General features: G+C 35.2%; 1 protein-coding gene across 1 annotated transcript; it reads left to right on the forward strand.

Moving 5' to 3' along the window:
- Positions 1–5,006: 5,006 nt before the first annotated feature.
- Positions 5,007–22,759, forward strand: LOC132738465 (transcription-associated protein 1-like; the record flags this gene model as incomplete). Its single annotated transcript, XM_060725972.1, is given in 7 exon segments — positions 5,007–5,146; positions 5,646–5,776; positions 13,183–13,232; positions 16,262–16,372; positions 21,009–21,113; positions 22,184–22,267; positions 22,565–22,759. Coding segments are annotated over 6 exon segments (651 nt in total), but the record flags the coding sequence as incomplete, so codon positions are not given.
- Positions 22,760–24,169: the final 1,410 nt, after the last annotated feature.

Raw genomic sequence — 24,169 nt, forward strand, 5'->3', positions numbered from 1 at the left:
TGATTTTATGATCGATCGCCCTATGTATATGTACTATTGTACTTTTAATAAACGGAATATGTCAAATGTTGAGCGGCAGCTGTTAAGTAATGTTCCGTACTTTAAACTCGGGGTTTTTTAATCAAATAATTGTTACATGTGTTTCTGTTTCTTTGATGATACTGATCATAAAAAAAACTTTCATTATTTGCTATATATAATTGAACATTTTCTGAAATTAGAAAAGAGAAAAAATGGATATGAATCTAGAATGGACGAAACTTTTTTTGTAATATTTTATTGCTAAAATTTTATGATAGAAAGATTAACCAATAACACTTGAATATCAACGTTTTGGGCTTTCGTCTTCATGGGGTTAAATATTTATGTCCCTCGGAGCCAACTTTTCTTGTTACGGTCGGTTCGACGCTCTATGTTTCTAAATTCTGGTATAGGATGAATTGTATTTGACAAACGACAGCACTGTGTATATTATGATGATGAGATCAACTAAGATAATTTAACATAGATGTGGTTTAATACAGTCAGACCTGTTAAAAAGCTATCCGAGGGAGAGGCCGAACATGTCCTTTGTAGACAATTGGTCTTCTTGGAGGTTACTATTTCTTTGTAATCAACGAAGGGTTGTCTTGTCTTAAAATGGCCTTAATATGCATTGTGATTTTTATTTAATTTAATACAGGTTAATATATATTTAATACAAGTTTGGCTTTTAATAATAGAGGCAAAGGAGCAAAACTATTTTCAATATTTATACATCAGTATTTATTTTATTTAATAGGTGTCCCGATGGAAAATTCTGGTAACAGATTGGTTCGTAACTACCGGCACATAAACATTTTATTCCTTCTTTCATTTTCCAAGGAATTTAAACACATATTCTACTCAAGGGACACAAGGAGCAGGACGTGAAGTTGTTGCACAATTGTATCAAGCGAGAAAATTGGTTGCAAAATGGCCACCGAGTCATATGAATATTTACAACACTCGCACGTTATTTCTTCAGGTTATGTCGGTTTTTATATGTTACTTTGAATTTCTTTGATATATCCATAATTTAAAAAAAAAACGTTTGTAGCACGCTCGGTTTAAGATCTCAGCTTCGACGAAGATGTTGAATATTTAACCTGGTCATGTACATATTTTGAGATTTGACAAGTGACAATCCAGGGCGATTTTTGTGCTACCTATAAAATTTAAAGGTTAACAAAAGAAGACAAAATACGTATCTGTCAATACAGTGTAAATGTTTTAATTTGCAAGATATCTTGTTCAAACACATTTTGGTTGCAAACTTGTTCTTAAAGCATTTCTGGTTGCAAACTTATTCTTCTTATTTTCTAGTCAATATAAACGGAGTTTTAATTCAAAAGCACTTATCTTGAGATAGTTTTGTTTTCTATCTTTTCTTCCAAGAAGTAACTTTTTCAGAACTCCTTTTTCTTAAATCGTGTCAAACGTTATTTCCAAAACAAGTGATACAGAATGTACTTCCCCAACATTTCATGGTATTGTCTTCAAAGTCCAACCATAATTTATAAATTTAAAAAAATTTCATTTATCGATTATTATGGCACAAAATATCAGAAAATACCATGGTATTAGGAATAGTTATTTCACAAAAAGATAGTTCCGTCCATGCAATTATAAGCAATAATATTGACACATTAGTTTGACCGTAAAAATGATAAGTATAAGTTAGCAACCAAATTTTACCAACTTGCCCTTTCAGTATAAATTGAAAATCCAAATTAAAACATTCACACTGAATTTACAGATGCATATTTTGTCTTGACTTTAAAACTTACAGATGTGAATAAATGTGTAGAAAATCCGACCAGAGTTGTCACTTGTCTAATTGAAAACAAGCCCCTGGCTACAGATTGTTTGCCATTTTGTGCGGGGTTTAATATGATGGCCAATAGCGTCCACTTTAAAGCCGCGACAGTTTAATATAATAAACTGTTGCGGGCAACTTTTAAATCCGCGATAATGTCGTGGCTTATAAAAATTCTCGACTTTCTCACACTTCTGTCATAAAAAGTCGAGTTTACGAAGGGAACCGTTACATTTCTGGCTACATAGTAGACTAAGCCACGCAAACATATGCCGGTTGCGGCCATTATAATCTGCGTGCATAAAACTGTAAAAAGTCGACTAAGCCACGCAAGCATATGCCGGTTGCGGCCATTATAATCTGCGTGCATAAAACTGTAAAAGTCGAGTTTGAGCATCAAGCCTCGACTTTTTATGCCCGAAAATGTCTCGGCGCGAAAAGTTGCGGATATCTTATCAAAAGTCGCAGCTGAAAGTCGCGGATTTTTTACCCGCAACTTTTGATGAAAAATTCGTTGCTGAGGAACAAAGAGTCACGGCCTATAATTTTCCATCCCTTGACTTTTTGCAGAATTTCTACAACAGTTACAAAAAGAATTTGAGGATTTCTTTCTATTCCTCGACTTTTATAAACAAGCTAGGGATAGATTGGGGAGTCAAACTATTGACGCTACCTCAACGTCGATGGCGAAGACTCGAAGACACGATAATATGCCCACTTATCGTGCCTCGCGTCACCTACACGAAGTGCGTGAGGCACGATATATTTTAAGGACACGAGAAATTCTTCTGTAGAATTATAGTATCGGCGCCCATTTGTCCATTTTTATCGCGGGTAAGTTGCTCCTATTTCTGTCATTAAATTAAAATTAAAGCAGCACTCCTCTAGATTCATGCTGATTTTCATGAAAAAATTGAAAATTTATGATAAAATATAAACTTGTGAAGTAGCCAATGTAAGTAGTTTGCACATTATCAATGACACTTACATTCATGTTAACTACCAATTATTAGAGGTCAAAATATACGAAAAATGTCCTTTACTAACGCTGCGTTAGTAACGCAGTATAAATTTAAATTAGATATAAATACTGAAAAATCAGCCATTAATCGCACCTAAGATGGCAATTATTACTTGAAGCTTGAATCTCTTTTTTCTTTTTCTAAAATCTTAGTACATTTTTGCTTATGATTGCTTTTATTAAAATATTTTGGCTCATCTAGAGCTAGGCATGTAGCTTTAACGCCAATCGAAATTTGAAGCTTCATGCACCCAGATGAGTTAAAGTATTTCAAGAAAATCAAACTTGAGAAAAATATGCTAAAATTTTGAATAACGCAGTAAGGGCTATTTTTGCATGTTGATTTATTACATGGATTATAAGTACCGTTTGCAATGTGTAAAATCCCGGATTTGTCTACTTCACAATATTTTACATTTAAATTCATCTTCAAAATTTTCATAAAAAATATCATGAATCTGGAGGCATGTTGATTAAACAAATAGAAACTAAATTATTGAGAAATAAGCCAAATTCCTAAAAATCTTTTAAAATTTGCCGATGTCAAAAATAATCGTTTCGGAAAAAAGGAAAAAACTTTTCAAGTAAACAATTCCTGAATATAAGAATTGTAACACTTAAAATGGAAAAGATATAGGATAATCAAGTTTTTAATTATAAACACAGGATTTACTTTCATTGAGTGCTATGAAAATAAATATTTCATGAGTGGCGGAAGTCATAAGTAATATATCTGATAATTTTCATATCACAAGATGAAAATAAATCCTGTATTTATAGATTTTTTATCATATCATATTCACTTAATTGTGACTGCCGCCACTATGAAATATTTATTTTCATACCAGAAGACGAAAATCTTTAGAAAAAAAACTTGAATTGTCTGTTTAATATATACATTTTTTCTCTTCTTTTTTTGACATTTCAAAAAATGTTGTTTATTAGCTGAATTAAGAAGAAAATAATCAGGCAAGACATAAGTGAAAATAAGGAAAATATGTTTCACTGCAGTAAAAAATAAATTTTGTACAGCAAAAATACGGAAAATGAAAATACGCATTTTATTTCATCAATTAATATTTCTCGATATTTATTTTTTAAGTATGAAATAAATGAAATAATTAAAGCTTAGCGTACCTTTCTTGAAAAAGAGGAATCCAATAACACACAACACGTACAGCTAACTGGTAACTAATGTACGAATCTCCAAGTATGAAACACTAGGCAAACGTGTCTCTAATTTATACAAGTTTATCATCTTCCCCGAAATTAAAGTTTATTGATGTCGACGAATATACATGTCATACAAAGAAAAAAACAGAAAAAAAAACGCTCAGATAAAATTTTATACAAGATGTTTAGGAAATGAAAACATTCAAATAATGCGTAGCAGAAATAAGGCTCATGCATTTTAAAAGGAGTTCCGCAAAACGTCCAACGTCCAAGATGTTAAACAAAGAAGGTAAAAATGCTATCACTTTACATGTATTATTGTTTTCTGTGAAGTTAATTTATAAATATGGAATAAAGTATCAGTTATATCAAATCATCGCCATCATCGTCGTCATAAACACTATTATCACCTCCGCCATTACTGCCGCCATCAATACTGTGTCACCTTTTCTCGTGTTTTCACTGGTGTCTTGCCAGAGTACTTTCTTTTAAATTCTGCAAGTATACAAAATTTAAGGGAAAGTCTTTCAAATTGTATTGTTAAAAAAGAGGCAAATGTAAATAATAAACAGAAAATTCAAGTTTTTCTATAAATACATGATTTTTTCATCTTGTGGCATTAAAATTATCATATTTCACTCGTGGCTACCGCCACTCATGAAATATTTATTTTCATACCACTCGATGAAAATAAATCATGTACCATCAAAGTCCCTGATACCATTTATAGAAAAAAACTTGAATGTCCCCTATAAATGAAACGTCTTATCGTTCATGCTTAAAAAGGCTCTTTATCGGAAGACTTCCAAGTTCAATGTCATTAAATGATAAATGATGAGATGATAACGATGTTACTTGAAGTCGTACATATTTATTGAGACCAATCACACAAATAAACAGCCAGAAGTAAAGATAGTAACATATTTTAACTATATCTGTATTCATTCTTAGAAGGCATTTTTTAAAATATAATAAAAACAAATTTTATCATGTCAAATTTCTAAAAGTTTTATATCAAATTCTTAGGACATGCGCATTAGCTATTTCAATACTTCGAAATTGAAGACTTCCGGTTTCATTTCGGCGAGGGTTAAACAAAAAGATGAGAAAAACAGGTATTGTACTGTTGTTACATATGATGCAGGCTTATAATACCTTTCCTTATAAAGTTGCACTCGAATACTTCAATTATGCAAGAGTTAACATTTAAGTACGCATCGCAGGAGCAGCAGTTATTCGAATTTTGCAGGAAGTGTAGCATTATACGGATAACAAAACTGCGGACATATTTTATTTATTTAGCAATGACTTTAAATTACTAGTGTTTAGGTTAGCTTTTATGTAGTTTTAACAAGAATAGCATAAGGCAAGAAGAATCTTGTAATTTAAGACTGAAATTTGAATGCATATTTGTTTTGCATATTTTGTAATGAATTTGTTTTACTAAGAAAATTTAACCTTAATCACTGTTAATGATTAATCCATAGCAAAATCTTCATAAATTAATAATGTCTAATTATTTGAATATTAAAAGATACCAAAAAATATTGTTTTGATAATTTGATATCTATCTTGATTACATTGTATTATTGTCTATTTTATACATGAATTCAGGAAGACGTTAGCTGTACAATTCTAAATGAGTGCCATCATGATAGCGTCGCCGTTGAGTCCGCACAATGCCACAACACAGCTGACAACATTCAAAAGCTATGTTGCGCTTATTGCAGACCCGACGCCAGGCAGTAAGTTGTTTTGTTTTAAATATTTTATATTATTAATCCTTACATTGTATCTTGCTGAATTTTTATATTGCCAGGGATTTTTTGGCTTATCTTATTGACGATATTTGGTCATATTCCTAGCTTAAGGTCTTTAGTTTATCCGTTCATATTAGGGCTGGGACGCTAATCCACGCACTCAGATAATCACAAATCAAAATATTAGTCAGTCCAGAGATCTTGGATCGCAATTTTATTTGTTTATATCATTCGCTGTTTCTCACACTGTAAAAGTAAAAAAAAAATTGAGTATGAATTATGTGATGTTTACTTAAAAACAATTCGCCGATTATACCCCGGTCACATATTCACGGAAATACGCCCACGGATGAGCCACGGATAATTCCGGCATTGTCCGTAGCTACCTGTACTGGTCAGTAGCTTTCCGTATTGTAACCGTAATCCATACATGTGACAAATGAAATGGGCCAAATCTGGATTTTCAGCTAGATTCTGGATTTTCAGCTGGATTTTGAGGCTCAAAACTGGATTTTTTTATCGACTCAAATTTCAATGCGTGTTTGGCACATTTGGTTCAAAGAATCTATATTACCCTCAAAATCATTAAATGATTATACTTTTTATGATTTTTTTGTTGATCAATATTAATTTATTTCACCAAAAAAATAAATAAATAGATAAATAAATAAGTGTAGTCATACAGGCTATTTCTAAAACAGTCACACTTTCACATTTCATTATTTTCAGTTTGAAGAATTATATGTCTTTTCAGTCATTCAATAATTAAACACAAGCTATTTGAAAACGTGCAACAACTATTCATGAACATAAGACTATGACAGTTAAATAACGTAACATAAGTCATAAGTAGAAGACTCAAAATAAATGCAAGAATTGTTCCGTTAATTAAATCCACATTTTTGCCTCGATGATTGTGTAATTCCTAAACAAAACAAAAAATTACCAACTCACTAAAAATAGGTTAATTAGACATCTGAAACAGGTTTTGAATGATCCACTTTAAATGATTCTGCTCACCTTTTATCTTTATCAGTGTGGCACTAATCAAAGAAAATCAAAGGTTGAGCCGAATTCATACATGTAAATTGACAGGGTAGTTTTGATGACGTAGCGTGTAATACCTACTGCCAAATTACAAGAGGTCAATTGACTGACACACGACACGTGACAAGTTAAACATGTGAGAATAACTTTGGGTATTGGAACTGTTTATTACGTCAATTAGCGACTCAACATTTAATCCGCTATAATTTAGGATATGGACAGATAACAATCAATGCCCGGAGGGATGGTTTACATTTTAGATACACTACTGTAACAGGTGCTGTGTTTGATTTTTTTTATGTTGATTTTTTTTTAAATATCGGGAATTCAAGCTGTAATATCGGGAATCGGGATCAGTGTTGAAATATCGGGATTTTTTAAAATCCCGCCGGGATGTCACATGTTTGGTAATCAATCGTAGTAGTCCTTGTATATCCGTAGCGATCCTTGACATTTTTTGAACATGCACAAAAATTTGCTATGGAAAAATCAACCGTAGCGTATCCCTGCTAGTCCGTATTAAACCGTACTGATACGTACTGGTCTGTACTAAAACCGTACTAGTCCATACTGATTCGTAGACCACCAACTTGTCAAGGATTTCCACGGTTTGGTACGGAGAATTACATATTTGTACGGTTACCCTACGTATAAGCTACGGTTTTAATACGGATTAATATGGCATTGTCAGGAAAGCCACGATTGTAATACTAAGAGGATATTTTTTCGTTTGCGTGAAATATGGAATATATTTTCACGAAACATGATAAAATGCCACATATTTTCACGAGCCAGTACTGCGAGTGAAAATATGTGGGATTCTATCATGTTGAGTGAAAATATATACCATATTTCACGAAAAACGAAAAAATAACCTTTTTATTTAATTTCATTATCAAAGAAAATCGTAACGAATCCCCTTGCTTGCTACCAACTGCAATTGTACAGCGCGCAGTAATTTATGCGTAAGCACACGCTGTTTGGCGCTACATTGTGACGTCATGTAAACGTCTGTACAGCGTTAATTACTAAATTAAAGATATTCACCGTGGATGAACAAGTTTTGTCACGTGACCACAAATGCAAACGTCGATTTGTGATTTTGGCATACACGGACCCGATTTCAGGTAATCATTTGCAGATATCTTTTTTTCCGGTGCGAACACAAAAATAAGACATAGACCGTAGGACCCGGCGTAAATTAAGCTTTTATTTTATGTGAGTAGTCATTACTAGACTTAAGTAGTTTTTTAGAACACTTCGACACAAATTTTCTTTTTGCAAGGCAAACGCCGATAGCTTTTATCTTTTCTAATCTTTTTTGTTCACTGAAAACCCATGTAGAGGGAAAATAATAGAAGATATATCTTTTTACAAGAAATTCTCGTCCCTAACTTATTAATAATTCCATTGGCATGGTTATATTCGATATAAACACATGTTTTTTCACTTAGTGTCGATTTTGCAAACGTCGTTTGATCATGAGAAATATGCAAACGTCGGTTGGTCATTTGAAATATATACAAGCGCCCGTTAATGTCTTTTTGAACGCTGGACTATATTGTGTTTGCTTAATTAAATTTAGTTTGTTTTTTATTTCAGATGGCGAAGAGGAAGTCAAAACTTGCGTTGCATCGCCCAAAACGCAAACATAAATCTTATCAAGTTTTCACACCGGCGAAGATTTTTCCCCCAAGCCATCATCACTGAAAAAGCGTAAATTTTCACCAAGAAAATCACCGTTCGCACAAACATACCGTTCACCTTTATATAAAAGTAAACGCGTCGGACGAAAACTCACGCCAAAGCCAACACCAAATTCAAATAGAACGAAACGTAAACTTTCACCACTGCAGCCATCATTGAGGTCTCCACTTTATATTGCCGAAAACCCTTCAGCCACGGTGAATTTATATGTGAACGGCCTGAAGAAAACCATATTATTCTAAATTAGGGCTTGTAACGACTTGAACTGTTGTTTAACACAAATGTAAATAGTCCTGGAGCTTACTATAAGCATGTATATTTATAATGAATCAAAGGGCTGCAAGTTCTGTGGTATTTTCTGATCTTTGCAATCTAAATCGTACTGTATATCTGTATGTATTTTCCTGTCTAAGTTTATTTTTATGTATTATAATTAATTTTGCACGGCACCAGAGTTTTATACATAGTTGCATCAAAATATCATTTATGTTAATTTTTTACGACAGCTACACTTTATCCTTGCTTACACACCTCCTCTATTGTTTGTGACAGGTCTATATTTTTCGGATAGACCTGTTTAAACAAAAGAAAGTCCGTTATGATGTCTATCTTTTGCACGTGCACAGATCTGTTCTAGTCAGACAGACCCGGTCATGAAATACACGTGAAAAAATAGACCTGCCTATGCGCAGACAAAGAAAACATGAAATGCAATCAAACATTAAAACTCTTTTAACTAAGAAATTATTCCAGCATCCCTATATTCAATCTTTGAATAAAAAAATGGGTAGCATATCAAAGTTAGGACACATTTAACATTTATTTAATCGCGTCATTTTTAAAGTAATAGTTATTCTGTAATTAAGTTCATAATATAACAAAATGGACGCTTCAAGTTCATATCTATGAAACTATATAGCAGAAATCACAGCATACTCATTACGATTTTAAAATGTTTATAAAGTTATAATTGATTTAGTTTAAAACATTTTATGATGAACGATCATATTTTATTCCAGAACACTTTATAATCTGCTACATAAGATATAGTTTCGGTTCATGTATCTTACACTTGCCAACAATATACATATGTAAGTCTTTCGTGGTCTGCTAGGTATCCACACATTGCCCTTCGGACAGTTGCCCCCTCGAAAGTGTGCCCCCTTTTTGCAGTGGCGGTCATTTGCCCCCTCTTATCTTTGGAAGGGGCGGACATTTGCCCCCCCCCCTCCCTGTTCAAAAATATATTTTATTGTTGAATTGTTTGCTACCATAATTCATCGCCTATTGTGGAAATTTCATGGTGCTTAAATACACAAAAACTCGCGCAAATTTGTGAAAGTCAAAATAGCATCCATAAACAAATAATACTAAAAAATCTATGCACGAGATGACAAGTGACAAATCACAAGGGAAAAGAGGGGGCAAACATCCGGAGGGCAACTGTCCGGGGCAAATGTCCTAGAATCTGCATTGTCTGATACGAAATACTATCAACATTCATTCTTTAACACACCTTCTATTATACAGTCTGTTCACTTTATTATTGTATATATTTCAAATGACCAACCGACGTTTGCATATTTCTCATGATCAAACGACGTTTGCAAAATCGACACTAAGTGAAAAAACATGTGTTTATATCGAATATAACCATGCCAATGGAATTATTAATAAGTTAGGGACGAGAATTTCTTGTAAAAAGATATATCTTCTATTATTTTCCCTCTACATGGGTTTTCAGTGAACAAAAAAGATTAGAAAAGATAAAAGCTATCGGCGTTTGCCTTGCAAAAAGAAAATTTGTGTCGAAGTGTTCTAAAAAACTACTTAAGTCTAGTAATGACTACTCACATAAAATAAAAGCTTAATTTACGCCGGGTCCTACGGTCTATGTCTTATTTTTATGTTCGCAGTGGAAAAAAAGATATCTGCAAATGATTACCTGAAATCGGGTCCGTGTATGCCAAAATCACAAATCGACGTTTGCATTTGTGGTCACGTGACAAAACTTGTTCATCCACGGTGATATTGGTGTTCGGATTAATTTTCTTAGTTAGCCCATTTTCTATCATGCTAGATAGTAGTTTTCAAAACAAAATTCAAGAAAAAGTTGTTTTGTATTTATCAGATTTTTTAAACAAAACGGCGAAAGAAGTCCCTTATAATAAATATGAGTTTTGACTCCGCCCACTTTCATATTTATATTTCATATTTATTTTCAAAAAATATGAAATATATTTGACTGATATAGCACCATATTTCATGGGTAAAATTAAATAAATTGTACTAGGGAGAGGCAAGGATTAGCACGGTCTTATACGGTTTATTGCGTTGCAACACGAAACGGTACGGAATGGTATGGTCCACCACTGTTTAGTATGGATGAATTAAGTATCATGTACTTTTTCAAGGGTATAAATACTACCTTCTTGTTAAAAACAGACATATTTGAGGGAACATTCAATAAAATTTAATGATAATTGCCATTTACTGGCTGCAACTTTAGAATGTGGAGGTAGTGGTCGAGCTGCTTGATGACATGCATAGAAGTAAATTTATATTAATATCGTACTACAATTCATAAGTAATAGAATAACATTTAATGTTACATATTTTACAAACATTGGATCATGAAATTGGATTAAATATGTACTGAAAACGAAGTGCTCATAAGCCTCGGAAGCTGGCCCTTGAGTGATAATAAGATTAATTAACAAGCTTTTTACATATTCTGAAAACATAAACATTCACGATAATTAATGTAATTGTAAAATGAACAGCAAATCTTAAAACTAAAAAAGAAGGAGTATTGATCAACATTTTTCATTAATGATAACTAGTCTATACCTAATCAGGTAAGAGAAGACAAACGTGATGGTGGACTAGAGATTGGCTTTTACCAAGACCCCTTCATGTTTAGTCGGAGGCTCTCATGGCCGAACTTGTTGAGGATCCTTCAAGAAATTCACTTTAACCGGATCTGATGTGTCTCGGGGGTCGGACGCGATTAGGCCGAATCCTCTTCGCCAAAATCATTGAACTCTGCAATTTGTTTTCTAGGTGTTCTTTTCTTGTGAGACATTTTGAAAATGAGCAAGCAAGAGGTTGTGGACGGATGTATTAGGTCCGTATAGATCCGTGGCAGTTCGTTTTTCTCCGTATCAGACCGTACTTATTCGTACTAACCCGTGCTTATACCGTAGCAGACCGTAGTGTAGTGCGTCCGTCCTGATTCTTGTCGCTGCGTATCAAACCGTGTCGGTCCGTAACATTCCGTTTCTCTCTGGGGGCTTTTGGTGGTAAATCCGTCGGACTCCCTACTCATACCATTGTGTGTCCGTACTGGAATCGTAGTGGACTACGGAATTTTACATTTCCGTTGTAATCCGTGAACGATTAGACCATAGGTCTTCCGTGGCATATCCGTGAATATGTGACTGGGGCTTTAAAAACAGGAAGTAAACAAACATATTTAATGATACTGAGCTAGGAAGTCATTAGTTTTGAAAAAGGAATCATTTTATCTCTATTGATTACTTTGTTTTTACATGAAAATTAATAAAAATTTTGAAAAAATATAAAATAACAAAATATTGTTAAAATTGTGTGTGGTGGCCCTGGTGGGAGAGATCTCTGTACTGATAAGGGGAGATCACTGCGTAGGAGGTTGCCTCTGCAGAGCCATTTCTTTTTGAAGACACAAATTTTATTTGTTGCTGAGTGGTGTTGCAATAGAAATGTAAAATTCATCATTTTTAATTCTCAAAAACTTCTAAATTTTTTAGTATCTTGTGACAGTTCCAAAAAAAGCAACAACAAAATACTCGCTTGCTATACACATGAATTATCTTTTTCTTCTTTTGCTCTGTTAGCAATGGGTAAAATCGTAGTGATTGAGTATTTCATATGGATGTCAAAATGCTACTTTGTTTGCCACTTTTCTATGTTGCTTTTATTTTACTATCCAGCACTGAGAAAACAGGAGCGCACTGACAGCGAACAGGTCTTGTTATTTCTTAAAATGGCTGAAACTGATATAACTGATATATAGAATGCAGAGTGATGAGACACAAAGCATGATTGGCTCCTCGAGGAATTTCCTCTTGAGTAGAGACAACATGAATGTAATAAAATTAGCTGATAAGATCTGACTGCATTTCAGTACTGCAGGGCTTCCATTAGGTTTCAGAATTTGGAAGTCAGAGCCTGCAAATTGTCTGATATTGGAAGCAGCATTACATAGGTAAAGAAGGAAAAGCATTATATTTTGGAAGTCTATCGCCAAAATCAAGGAGTAAATGACTCCCAAACTTCCATTAATGGAACCCTGCAGTAGACTTGAAAAGTAATGAAAAAGATTTTCTCAATTTCTGAACAAAAATCAAGCCATGAATACTGAATTGCTTGTTTATTGATTGAGTTATATTTTTTTTCAGTTTTACAATGATGAATGTGAACAGATGGTGTTATATAATATATTATTAGGACGTATGTTTTGATTATGGTAGATATAAAATTATTGAATATAAGAAAACTGGAAACTGCCCATTCAAATTATTTCATTGATTTTGACTGTGTTTTAATCAGAAGAAACTATATTTTGTGAATACTATTATTGTATTTTTGTTTTTCAGTCGCTGAGAAGAAGCTTAAAGCAGCCCAGGAGCTCAGTGAAAATTTTGAGGTACATGTAATCATCTGTTATCAAATTCACAAATTCAAAAAGAAAGTCCAGATATTTTGTGAAATCTCTTTTGAAAATGTGAATTTTTTTCTGCCGCTGTTTTTTTAGCTCACCCTTAGCTTGCTCAGGGTGAGCTTTTAGGATCGGTGAATGTCCGTCGTACGTCGTCCGTCGTACGTCCACAATTGCTTGTGAACACTCTAGCGGTCGCAATTTTGCCTCAATCATCATCAAACTTGGTCAGGATGCTTATCTAGTTGAAAGCTCGGATGAGTTCGAACATGGCTCATCTCGGATGAAAAACTAGGTCACAAGAGCTAAAAATAGAAAAACCTTGCGAACACTCTAGAGGTCACATTTTTGACCCAATCATCATCAAACTTGGTCAGGATGTTTGTCTAGGTGATAGCTCGGATGAGTTCGAACATGGGTCATCTCGGATGAAAAAGTAGGTCACAGGAGCTATAAATAGAAAAACCTTGTGAACACTCTAGTGGTCACATTTTTGAACCAATCATCATCAAACTTTGTCAGAATGCTTGTCTAGTCAATTGCTTGGATGAGTTCGAACATGGGTCATCTCTGATGAAAAACTAGGTCACACGAGCTAAAAATAGAAAAACCTTGTGAACACTCTAGTGATCACATTTTTTACCCAATCATCATCAAACTTTGTCAGGGTGCTTGTTTAGATATTAGCTCAGATGAGTTCGAATATGGGTCATCTCGGATGAAAAACTAGGTCACCGGAGCTAAAAATAGAAAAACCATGTTAACACTCTAGAGGTTACAATTTTGCCTGCATCATCATCAAACTTGGTCAGGATGTTTGTCTAGGTGATAGCTTGGATGAGTTTGAACATGGGTCATCTCGGATGAAAAAGTAGGTCACCGGAGCTAAAAATAGAAAAACCTTGTTAACACTCTAGCGGTCACATTTTTGCATCAATCATCATCAAACTTGATCAAGATGGTTGTCTAGGTGATAGCTCGGATGAGTTCGAACATCGGTCATCTCAGATGAAAAACTAGATCACAGGAGCTAAAAATAGAAAAACCTTGTGAACACTCTAGTGGTCAGAATTTGACTCAATTGTCATCAAACTTGGTCAGGAAACTTGTCTAGGTCATTGCTGGGAATAAATCGAACATGGGACATCTCAGATGAAAAACAAGGTCACAGGAGCTAAAAATAGAACAATCTTGTTAATACTCTAGTGGCTACTGTTGTGATCCAAATATTCTGTTAATTGGTCTGAAAGTTTGTTTTGATGATTTCTAAGTCAAGATCGAACATGGGTCATCTTGGATGAAAAACTAGGTCACACCGCCCAAATATGGAAAAACCTTGTTAACATTCTAGTGGTCACATTTTCAACTCAATTATCATCAAACTTAGTGAGGATGCTTGTCTAGGTAATTGCTTGGATGAGTTCGAAATCGCATGTGAAACTAGGTCACCGGAGCTAAAAATAGAAAAACCTTGTTAACACTCTAGCGGTCACATTTTTGCATCAGTCATCATCAAACTTTGTCAAGATGTTTGTCTAGGTGATAGCTCGGATGAGTTTGAACATGGGTCATCTCGGATGAAAAAGTAGGTCACCGGAGCTAAAAATAGAAAAACCTTGTTAACACTCTAGCGGTCACATTTTTGCATCAATCATCATCAAACTTGATCAAGAAGTAGGTAATTGCTTGGATGAGTTCGAAATCGCATGTGAAACTAGGTCACCGGAGCTAAAAATAGAAAAATCTTGTTAACACTCTAGTTGCTACTATTTTGATCCAAGTATCCTGGAAATTGGTCTGAAAGTTTGTTTTGATGATTTCTAGGTCAAGTTTGAATATGTGTCACCTGGGTAAAAAACTAGGTCGCACTGCTCAAATATGGATAATCCTTGTTAACACTAGTGGTCACATTTTTGACTCACCTGTCATGAGACTTGGTCAGAATGCTTGTCTAGGTAATTGTTTGGATGAGTTTGATAAGTCAGGTGAGCGATCTAGGGCCATCATGGCCCTCTTGTTTAGAAAAAATGGGCAATTTTGTATTGTAAAGAGGCCAAACATCTGCCACTGTTGTAGAAGGAAAAAAATGCCTGTGAGCAATCCTAATATATTTAAGAAAGTCAAAGATATATAAAAATGTACAATCATGCCCAAACTTATTTACTTAATGGGCAAGCCGTTGTTTTCTTGAGCAAGAAACTTAAAACTGATAGCCTTGTACTGGTTGGTTCCAGGCACAGATTCAAAAGTGTGTCTTTAAGCTCATAGCTTCATACACAGTGGAAACTAAAAAGAATTCTGTATAACCTATCAGTATAGATGCATTTTAAAGCAGCATGGCTCCAGACTCCCGCTAATTTTCATGAAAATTTGAAAACTTATTAAAAAGTAAATTTTTGTGAAGCTGACAAAGAAAATAATATGCACATTGCAAATGGCACTTACAATCCATGTTAATTACAAAAAGAGGTCAAAATATGCAAAATTAGCCTTTACTGCATTAGTAACGCAGTAGAAATATGGTAAAAAATTATTGAAATAATCAGCAATTTATTGTAAATAACATGGAAGTTACTACTTTTATCCTCAGTCTTTTTACTTTTCATAAAACCTCAATACATATTTCTCAAGTTTTATTTTCTTGAAATATGCTTGCTCCTCTGGAGGCATGCAGCTTTAAACAAAAAGTATACTGTAGATACAGGCTGTATAGTAGTGAATAATGGTTTGGAATTATACAGGTGGCACCATAATTAAAGTTGGTCTGCCACTTTGAGAGGAACAGGATTTATCAGTCTTCATTTCAAGCTTATGGGAGATAGCTGGATCATACTCTCATGCAAGTTTGTTTCAAAAAAATAAATGTTGATTGTGTATGTGACTTGTTAGTCACCAGTAGCATTCCATGGTTGCTATGTGACCTGATGTATGTTTAGGACTAAACACTAGACTGACATAAAAAATAGGAACATATCATTAATAGTTAGATATTTTCATCGAAATATTTTTATTTATAGACTGTTGTGTCATCACCACAGTACCCGCAGTTCCTGGCCGATGCTGTCCGAGTGTTTATGAAGATTTTAGAGGATGGGGAACCGCAGTTTATTGCTGACCAGAATCTACAGGTGAGGCAACCCTTTGGCTGACATTTTCTTGAACCTTTGGTATGCTCCACTTAGAGTTGGGGCGTTTATAGGTTTGCCCTTGTCACGCTGTTATGTATTGTAAACGTAGACTAACAAAATGTTAGTTGAATGTTAGGGAATCTGTGTCATTACAGACATATTTCTTGTTAACCCTTAACCTGCTAAATTTATGTAACATATTTGCTCTGCCTTTAATTTCGAAGAGTCCATTAACAGTTTTAAGGGATTTCAGAATCGAAATACAAAAATATGAACTACGGACTGTTTCGAGCCTGGTCAGCATTTGTGTAATGGCTGGCCAGGTTCTATACTTGTGGCAAAGGGTGGTCACCTTGGGCTTCCAAAGCAGGTTATGGTTTAAGTTATTGAAAGGATTTAAGCTGAATCAAGTGAAATATGTTTCAGATAAAAAAGTTCTTTATATCAGATAAGATTTTCTGCTGTTTACACTGGTGTTAGAGAAAACTCATTTATCACCCCTATATAAGTCAAGTGCGTGGATGACGGCATACACTGGCTGATGTCATAGACTGGATTATCAGTTATCAAGTTCTGGGCTAACTGTTTAGCGGGAATTTTTGATGAACCTCTTAAAGGCATAAACTTACTTTTGAGCTAGAAATTCTAGACTGTACTACGTTCTAGAAATTCCAGACTATACTACGATCTAGAAATTCTAGACTGTACTACAATCTAGAAATTCAAGACTGTACCGGAAGCATACACCTCCAAGTTTATCGTAATTTTTGCAAATGTCTCTTTTAATTTTGTTACTTCTCTATGATATCCATTACGATAAAAATAAGTATTCTATTGTTTACAGACGGCCCCATATAGCTGTGTGCCCTTCAAAGTGGAATTTGATATTTGATTTTCTATAATTGCTTAACGAGACTGAAAATGATACGAGATATGCAGAGTGATGAGACATCAAGCATGATTGGCTCCTCGAGGAATTTCCTCTTGAGTAGAGACAACATGAATGTAATAAAATTAGCTGATAGGATCTGACTGCATGTCACAAAATAAAATTTATAAGGTTCTTGACCAACTTAGGGTGCATTATGAAAGTGGTAAAGTTGGTGACACAGAAATATTGGCAAATTTCATGGACTGACGAAAATCGCTAAAATTTCCTCTAGCATAAATATCAACCAACCTGTCATTAACTTCAAATCTCCCATGATTGCTAATATTTCCTCACGCGAAATGTCTGAAATTTTAAATACCTAACTCTTTGATATGCAAAAATATCAACTTGTACAGTAGTTTACCGTCACTGAATTTAATCTCTTGCCCCTCCCCACAGTGGGTTTGAATACCACCTGTGATACTGGTGATTTCTTTCATCTCGGCAAGGGGCGTCTGTGGCCGAGTGGTTAAGATCGTTGACTTCAAACCACTTGCCCCTCACCGCTGTGGGTTCGAATCCCAACAGGGACTTTGGATTCTTTCATGTGAGGAAGCTATCAAACTAGCTTAAAGAACATCGATGGTTCTACTCAGGTGCCCGTTCGTGCCTGAAATAATTCACGGACGGGCACCTGAGGTCTTCCTCCACCAGTAAAGCTGGAACGTCGCGATATGACCTATACTGTGTCGATGTGACGTAAAACCCAAAACAAACAAATCATCTTGGCAAGCTTTCCAGATAGGTCATGGAAGGTCAGTGGTAGGCTACTCGCTCACCTGAAATTAGGCACAGAGAGGCACCTACCATCTTCCTTAAGCAGCCAAAGCTGCAAAGATGCCATATGATTTGAAGTGTTGGTGCAACTCCTAATCCCCACTCAGTGTAACATTTATTTTACTTTTTGATTGGATATTGATCCGCCGAAAGAAATTGATATTACCGAGCGAGTCGGCTAATATACACATCAAATATCCCTTTGGGTACCCCACATTGTAAACAACATGCACTCTGGTGACGTCATTTTGCGGTGAAGGGGTACCATAAAAGGATTCTTATTTTGATGTGTCATTTGGTCATTTGAAACAACAATTATTTATTTTAAAATTGTCTTACTCAGTATGGGAAGGATAATAAAATTATCATTTTGGTTTTGGAGTGATGTATGTGGATAAGAAACCAAAATAACATAAAATATGATGACATGACTTGGATATTTTGAATTTGAAGAGAGACCTCCAGACTAGTGACATTCTGAAGATAGTTTAGTTGCAAGTAAGCTTGTTGTACTTTTTAGCTCGACTTTTCTATGAAAAGGGGAGCTATCCTACTCGCCCCGGCGTCGGCGTTGGCGTCGGCGTTGGCGTCACACCTTGGTTAAGTTTTTCGTACCACCCCACTTTATTTCAGAAGTATTACAAGTATGGCTTTGAAACTTACCATACTTGTTCACCATCATAACCTCCATCTACAGACAAGAGTACATAACTCTGTCAAGGTTTTTGACAGAATTATGGCCCTTTTTTGACTTAGAAAGTGTATTGAGCTTGGTTAAGTTTTTTGTACCACCTCACTTTATTTCAAAACCATTGGAGGTATTGCTTTGAAACTGACCATACTTGTTTACCATCACGACCTTCATCAACAGACAAGAGGACATAACTCTGTCTAGGTTTTTGACAGAATTATGCCCCTTTTTGACTTAGAAAATACATTGAATATGGGTAAAATCCACTTATTGCCTTAACCCTTTGAGATATTGCTTTGAAACTTTTAATGCTATTTCACATCATTACCCCCATCTGTACGCAAGAGAAGGTAACTCTGTCAGGGATTTGTTTTAAAAATTAAGGCCTTTTATCGACTTAGAATCTTGGTTAAGTTTTTTGTACCAGTCAACTTTTTGACTGAACTGGTTGAGATATTAAATTGAAAGTTGGAATACTTGTTTACCATCATGGTCCCAAACATGGGCAGGAGAAGGTAATTCTGTTAAGGATTTTATTTGAATTATGGCCCTTTTTGACTTAGAAACTCAGTTAAAATTTTCATTCTTGTCCACTTGTTGACCTAACCATTTGAGATATTACTTTGGAAGTTGGAGTTCTTATGTGCCATCATGAGACCTATCTGTAAGCAAGAGAAGATAACTCTGTGAAAATGTTTCTTGATTTGTACTTAGAAATTCCTAGTTAAAGTCTTGTGTGCCCTTAACTGTCAAAGTTTTGTTTTATAGGCAAGCACTAAAAAAGTCGAGCGCGCTGTCCTTCTGACAGCTCTTGTTAACCAGGTTTTCAACGAAAACTGGGTTATTGTAATTCCGAAGTCGGCGGGTAGGCAGTTTATATCTGCTTGGGATTGCTACCCAGGTGTCTGTGATCAAGGTCAAGGTCACTGTTACTAAAAATAGAAATTCAGTTTCCGCTCAATAACTTGAGTTTGCTTTGGCTTATTGACACCAAACTTGGTGTATGGATAGGTTATATCAAGAGGCAGCTTGGGATTGGTGATCAAGGTCAAGGTCACTGTTACTAAAAATAGAAATTCAGTTTCCACTCAATAACTTGAGTTTGCTTTGGCCTAGCTTGGGATTGCTACCCCGGTGTCTGTGATCAAGGTTAAAGTCACTGTTACTAAAAATATATATGAGCCGCGTCATGACAAAACCAACATAATGGGTTTGCGACCAGCATGGATCAAGACCAGCCTGCGCATCCGCGCAGTCTGATCAGGATCCATGCTGTTTGCTTACAAACCCTATTACAAGTAGAGAAACTGATAGTGAACAGCATGGATCCTGATCAGACTGCGCAGATGCACAGGCTGGTCTGGATCCATGTTGGTTGCAAACCCATTATGTTGGTTTTGTTGTGACACGTCTCATATTCAGTTTCTGCTCAATAACTTGAGTTTGCTTTGGCCTATTGACACCAAACTTGGTGTATGGATAGGTTATATCAAGAGGCAGCTTGGGATTGGTGATCAAGGTCAAGGTCACTGTAACTAAAAATAGAAATTCAGTTTCCACTCAATAACTTGAGTTTGCTTTGGCCTATTGACACCAAACTTGGTGTATGGATAGGTTATATCAAGAGGCAGCTTGGGATTGCTACCCAGGTTTCTGCGATTTAGGTCAAGGTCACTGTTACTAAAAATAGAAATTCAGTTTCTGCTCAATAACTTGAGTTTGCTTTGGCCTATTGACACCAAACTTGGTGTATGGATAGCTTATATCAAGAGGCAGCCTGGGATTGCTACCCAGGTGTCTGTGATCAAGGTCAAGGTCACTTACTAAAAATAGAAATTCAGTTTCTGCTCAATAAGTTAAGTTTGCTTTGGCCTATTGACACCAAACTTGATGAATGGGTAGCTTATATCAAGAGGCAGCTTGGGATTGCTACCCAGGTGTCTGTGATCAAGGTTAATTTGTATTTAGTTTTCATGTTATAACTTGAGTTTGCTTTGACCTTTTGACACCAAACTTGCTGAGTGGCAGCTTTGGATTGCCACTAAGATATCTGGGAGCAAGGTCAAGGTAGTTTGCTGACAATAGAATTTTCAGCTTCTACTCAATAACTTCAGTGCACTTTGACCTATTGATTGCTGTCACATCAAAACTTGGTCGTTGAAAACCTGGTTTTCGTCGCATTGCGGCGCTTCTTGTTTTGCAGAATAGAATTTATCAATATCAATGCTTTTTTTCAGCAACTACGTAAGCTGCTGTTGGAAATCATTCACCGTATCCCTAGTAACGAACATCTAAAGAAATATGTACAGCAAATTCTGTCCTTGATGTTTAAACTGATCAAGGTAAGACAAACTGGTTTGTTATTAGGTAATTAAAAAACTGTTATGAACTGTTCTTGAAAGTGGTTGAAGGCTACCATTTCTAACTTTATGATTTTAGCCATATTGATTTGTGGCTCCTACCTTTCTAACTTCAAAAAACCACTCCACTCTTTGATGAGATGAAGCTTTCCAGCTAGCTTACAGAGCATCTGTGGTTGTTCAGGGGTGCCTGTCCAAGCCTAAAATAATGCACTGAGGTCTTTCTCCGCCAGTAAAGCTTGAAAGTCACCATATGACCATTACAGTGTTGGTGTTAAAACTTAAAAAAAACACCAAAAAACACTTAATGAAATTGTCTGCAGGACAGTTTGAACATTACTGTTATTTACAGGTGTCGGCTATACAGAAGTGACCGCAATCATAAATTTGTCAGTATAAGCAGCAATTTGACTGTATAGGCTTAATTTTGACTGTATATGTATAAATTTGACTGTGTAAGCATAAATTTGACCATATAGGCATAAATTTGACCGTAAAGGCATAAATTTGAGCGTTTAAGTATAAATTTGACGGTATGGACATAAATATGACCCTATAGGCATAAATTTGACCTATATGCATAAATATGACCATATAAATATGACCATATAGGCACAAATTTGACAGAATAGGCATAAAACTGTAAAGACATAAATTTGACCATATAGGCATAAATTTGACTGTATAGGCACAAATATGACGATATAGGCATAAATTTGACCGTATAAGCAAAAGTTTGACCGAATAGACATAAATATGACCATATAGGCATAAATTTAAACGTATAAGCATGAATTTGACCGTAAAGGCATAAATTTGAATGTATAAGCATAAATTTGTCCATATAGGCATAAATTAGACCATATATGCATAAATTTGATAGTAGATAAGAATACATTTGACTGTATAACATGAATTTGACCATATAGGCATAAATTAGACCATATATGCATAAATTTGACTGTATACACATGAATTTGACCGTATAGGCATGAATTTGACCGTATAGGCATAATTTGACCGTATACGATTTTCTGGTTTTCTGTATACAGGTGGAGAATGAGGAGAATGTACTGGTATGTCTGAAGATAATCATAGAGCTACATAAACAATACAGACCTCAGATGAACGAGGAGGTATGTGTTTCATTTTGATATGATTGTAAATATGCATTATTACTGTGATGTTAGGTTGACCTATTTAGTTTTAAACAAATCTATTTTTAGCTAATTTAGCTTTAAGGTCGTTTGTAACACTCTGGTGCCAGCTTCTTGGAAACAGTCTGTCCTAGTTTCATATGAAGAAATATCTTGTCAGGTTAAATTAATATTCATGTGCCCTATGTTAAATTGACTTGTTAAATCTCTTGTGAATATATTACAAATAGCTAAGAGAACAAAAATGATCAGAATATGTTTTGTATTTTTCGACAGATTCAAGATTTTCTGAAGTTTGTGAACCAGATTTATACCAATTTGCCGTCACACCTGAACAAAATCTTTGAGCCTCGTTCCCAGATCAAGGTGAAGGATGTTGCGGAGATCAACGTAGACGCGTTACTACAAGAGACATACACTGTTACAACAATCATGACTGACAAGAAAAATGCAGATAATCAAAGCGTTTCAGTAAGTATAAAAGACAAATTGGACTAAAGCTCAATTGTGAGGAAGCCAACCAGCTGGCTTACGGAAGGTCGGTGGTTCTACCCAGTGGCCCGCTCGTGCCTGAAAAAATGCCCGGAGGGGCACCTGGGGTCTTCCTTTTTTTTTTTTCACCATCAGGCCTTTAAAAAATTTGGGGGGTTTTCGGGAAAAATTCTTGGCCGCCCGGGGACGCTCTAGGTTTGGCCTGACTTTAAAGGGGGTTTCGTCGCCATTATTGGTGGCTTTCCAACCCCCGGCGACCCTTAAATAAACGCATAAAAAAAAAGAAGCTCAATTGGTAGAGCGTTGGACTTTGAATTAAGTGACCCAAGTTTGATTCCCGGACAGTACATTAAGAATTATCAAAACAACCTGTGACATTCTAACAAACAACTTAGAATGTACCAAATCCATAATTTTAATCAAATTTTGATTAATTTAGGCTAAAATATAGCAAGATTGGCTACAAGAAACAGCCTGTAAAAGGCTGTAAAATATATACCAAATATCACTGATTTTTTTGTGATTGATGATGAAGTCTTTTCTACAGCCATTGTACTGTACCTTTGCTCCAACATGTACATTAGTAGCTAGCATTACCTTAAGAAGTGAAGGCATCTAGTACATAGTACTTGTAAACTATTTGGCAGCTTGTTAAGGATATGGTGACTAAACTGTGCTCTGGTAAATTAAAAAATTAAAATAAAGTGGGTCTCTGCTGTGATCGAGAAGGTAAACTACAAACACCCGTCTAACTTTCTATATTTTTACCAGTTGGCTATTCCATATTACTATTTTGTATTTGATTTCTTTGAAATTACGGCCAGTATAAGACTGTCTATAAAACAGTTAAGGTGATCATTTAAAGTTGTTATAAAACATTATACAAATTTGTACATGTGTGTATAATATGATAGAGTGTTTCTCTCTTGAAAGGATAATTGAGTTACCGTCTGTCACCATATAGGATAGGTAAAACTTCTTCAGTGATTCATAATAAATGTACAAATAATATTTTTTTATTACATGCTTTTCAGTGGTTTATAGAAATATATATAAGTGAAATATAAAACTGTTATTATTCCCCCACCACAAAATGTGGGAGAGGGGGCTATAATGGATTCGCTTTGTCGTGTGGGTCCGTCCCTCCCTCTCCATTATTGTGTCCGCTCTATAAATCCTATACCAATTCAAGGATTTTCATCAAACTTGGCTCAAATGTTCACCTCACCAAGGGGATGTGCAGAACCCATGTTGCCCATGTGTCAGCTCAAGGTCACAATTGAAGGTCAAATATCAAACAATCAAATATTAGACAGTATGTCGTGTCCGCTCTGTAAGTCCTACACTAATTGAAAGATTTTTCTTCAAATCTTGGCTTAAATGTTCACC

The sequence above is a fragment of the Ruditapes philippinarum genome, unplaced genomic scaffold (assembly GCF_026571515.1).
Source record: "Ruditapes philippinarum isolate M1 unplaced genomic scaffold, ASM2657151v2 ctg6779_1_1_1_1, whole genome shotgun sequence".
NCBI classification, from domain to species: domain Eukaryota; kingdom Metazoa; phylum Mollusca; class Bivalvia; order Venerida; family Veneridae; genus Ruditapes; species Ruditapes philippinarum.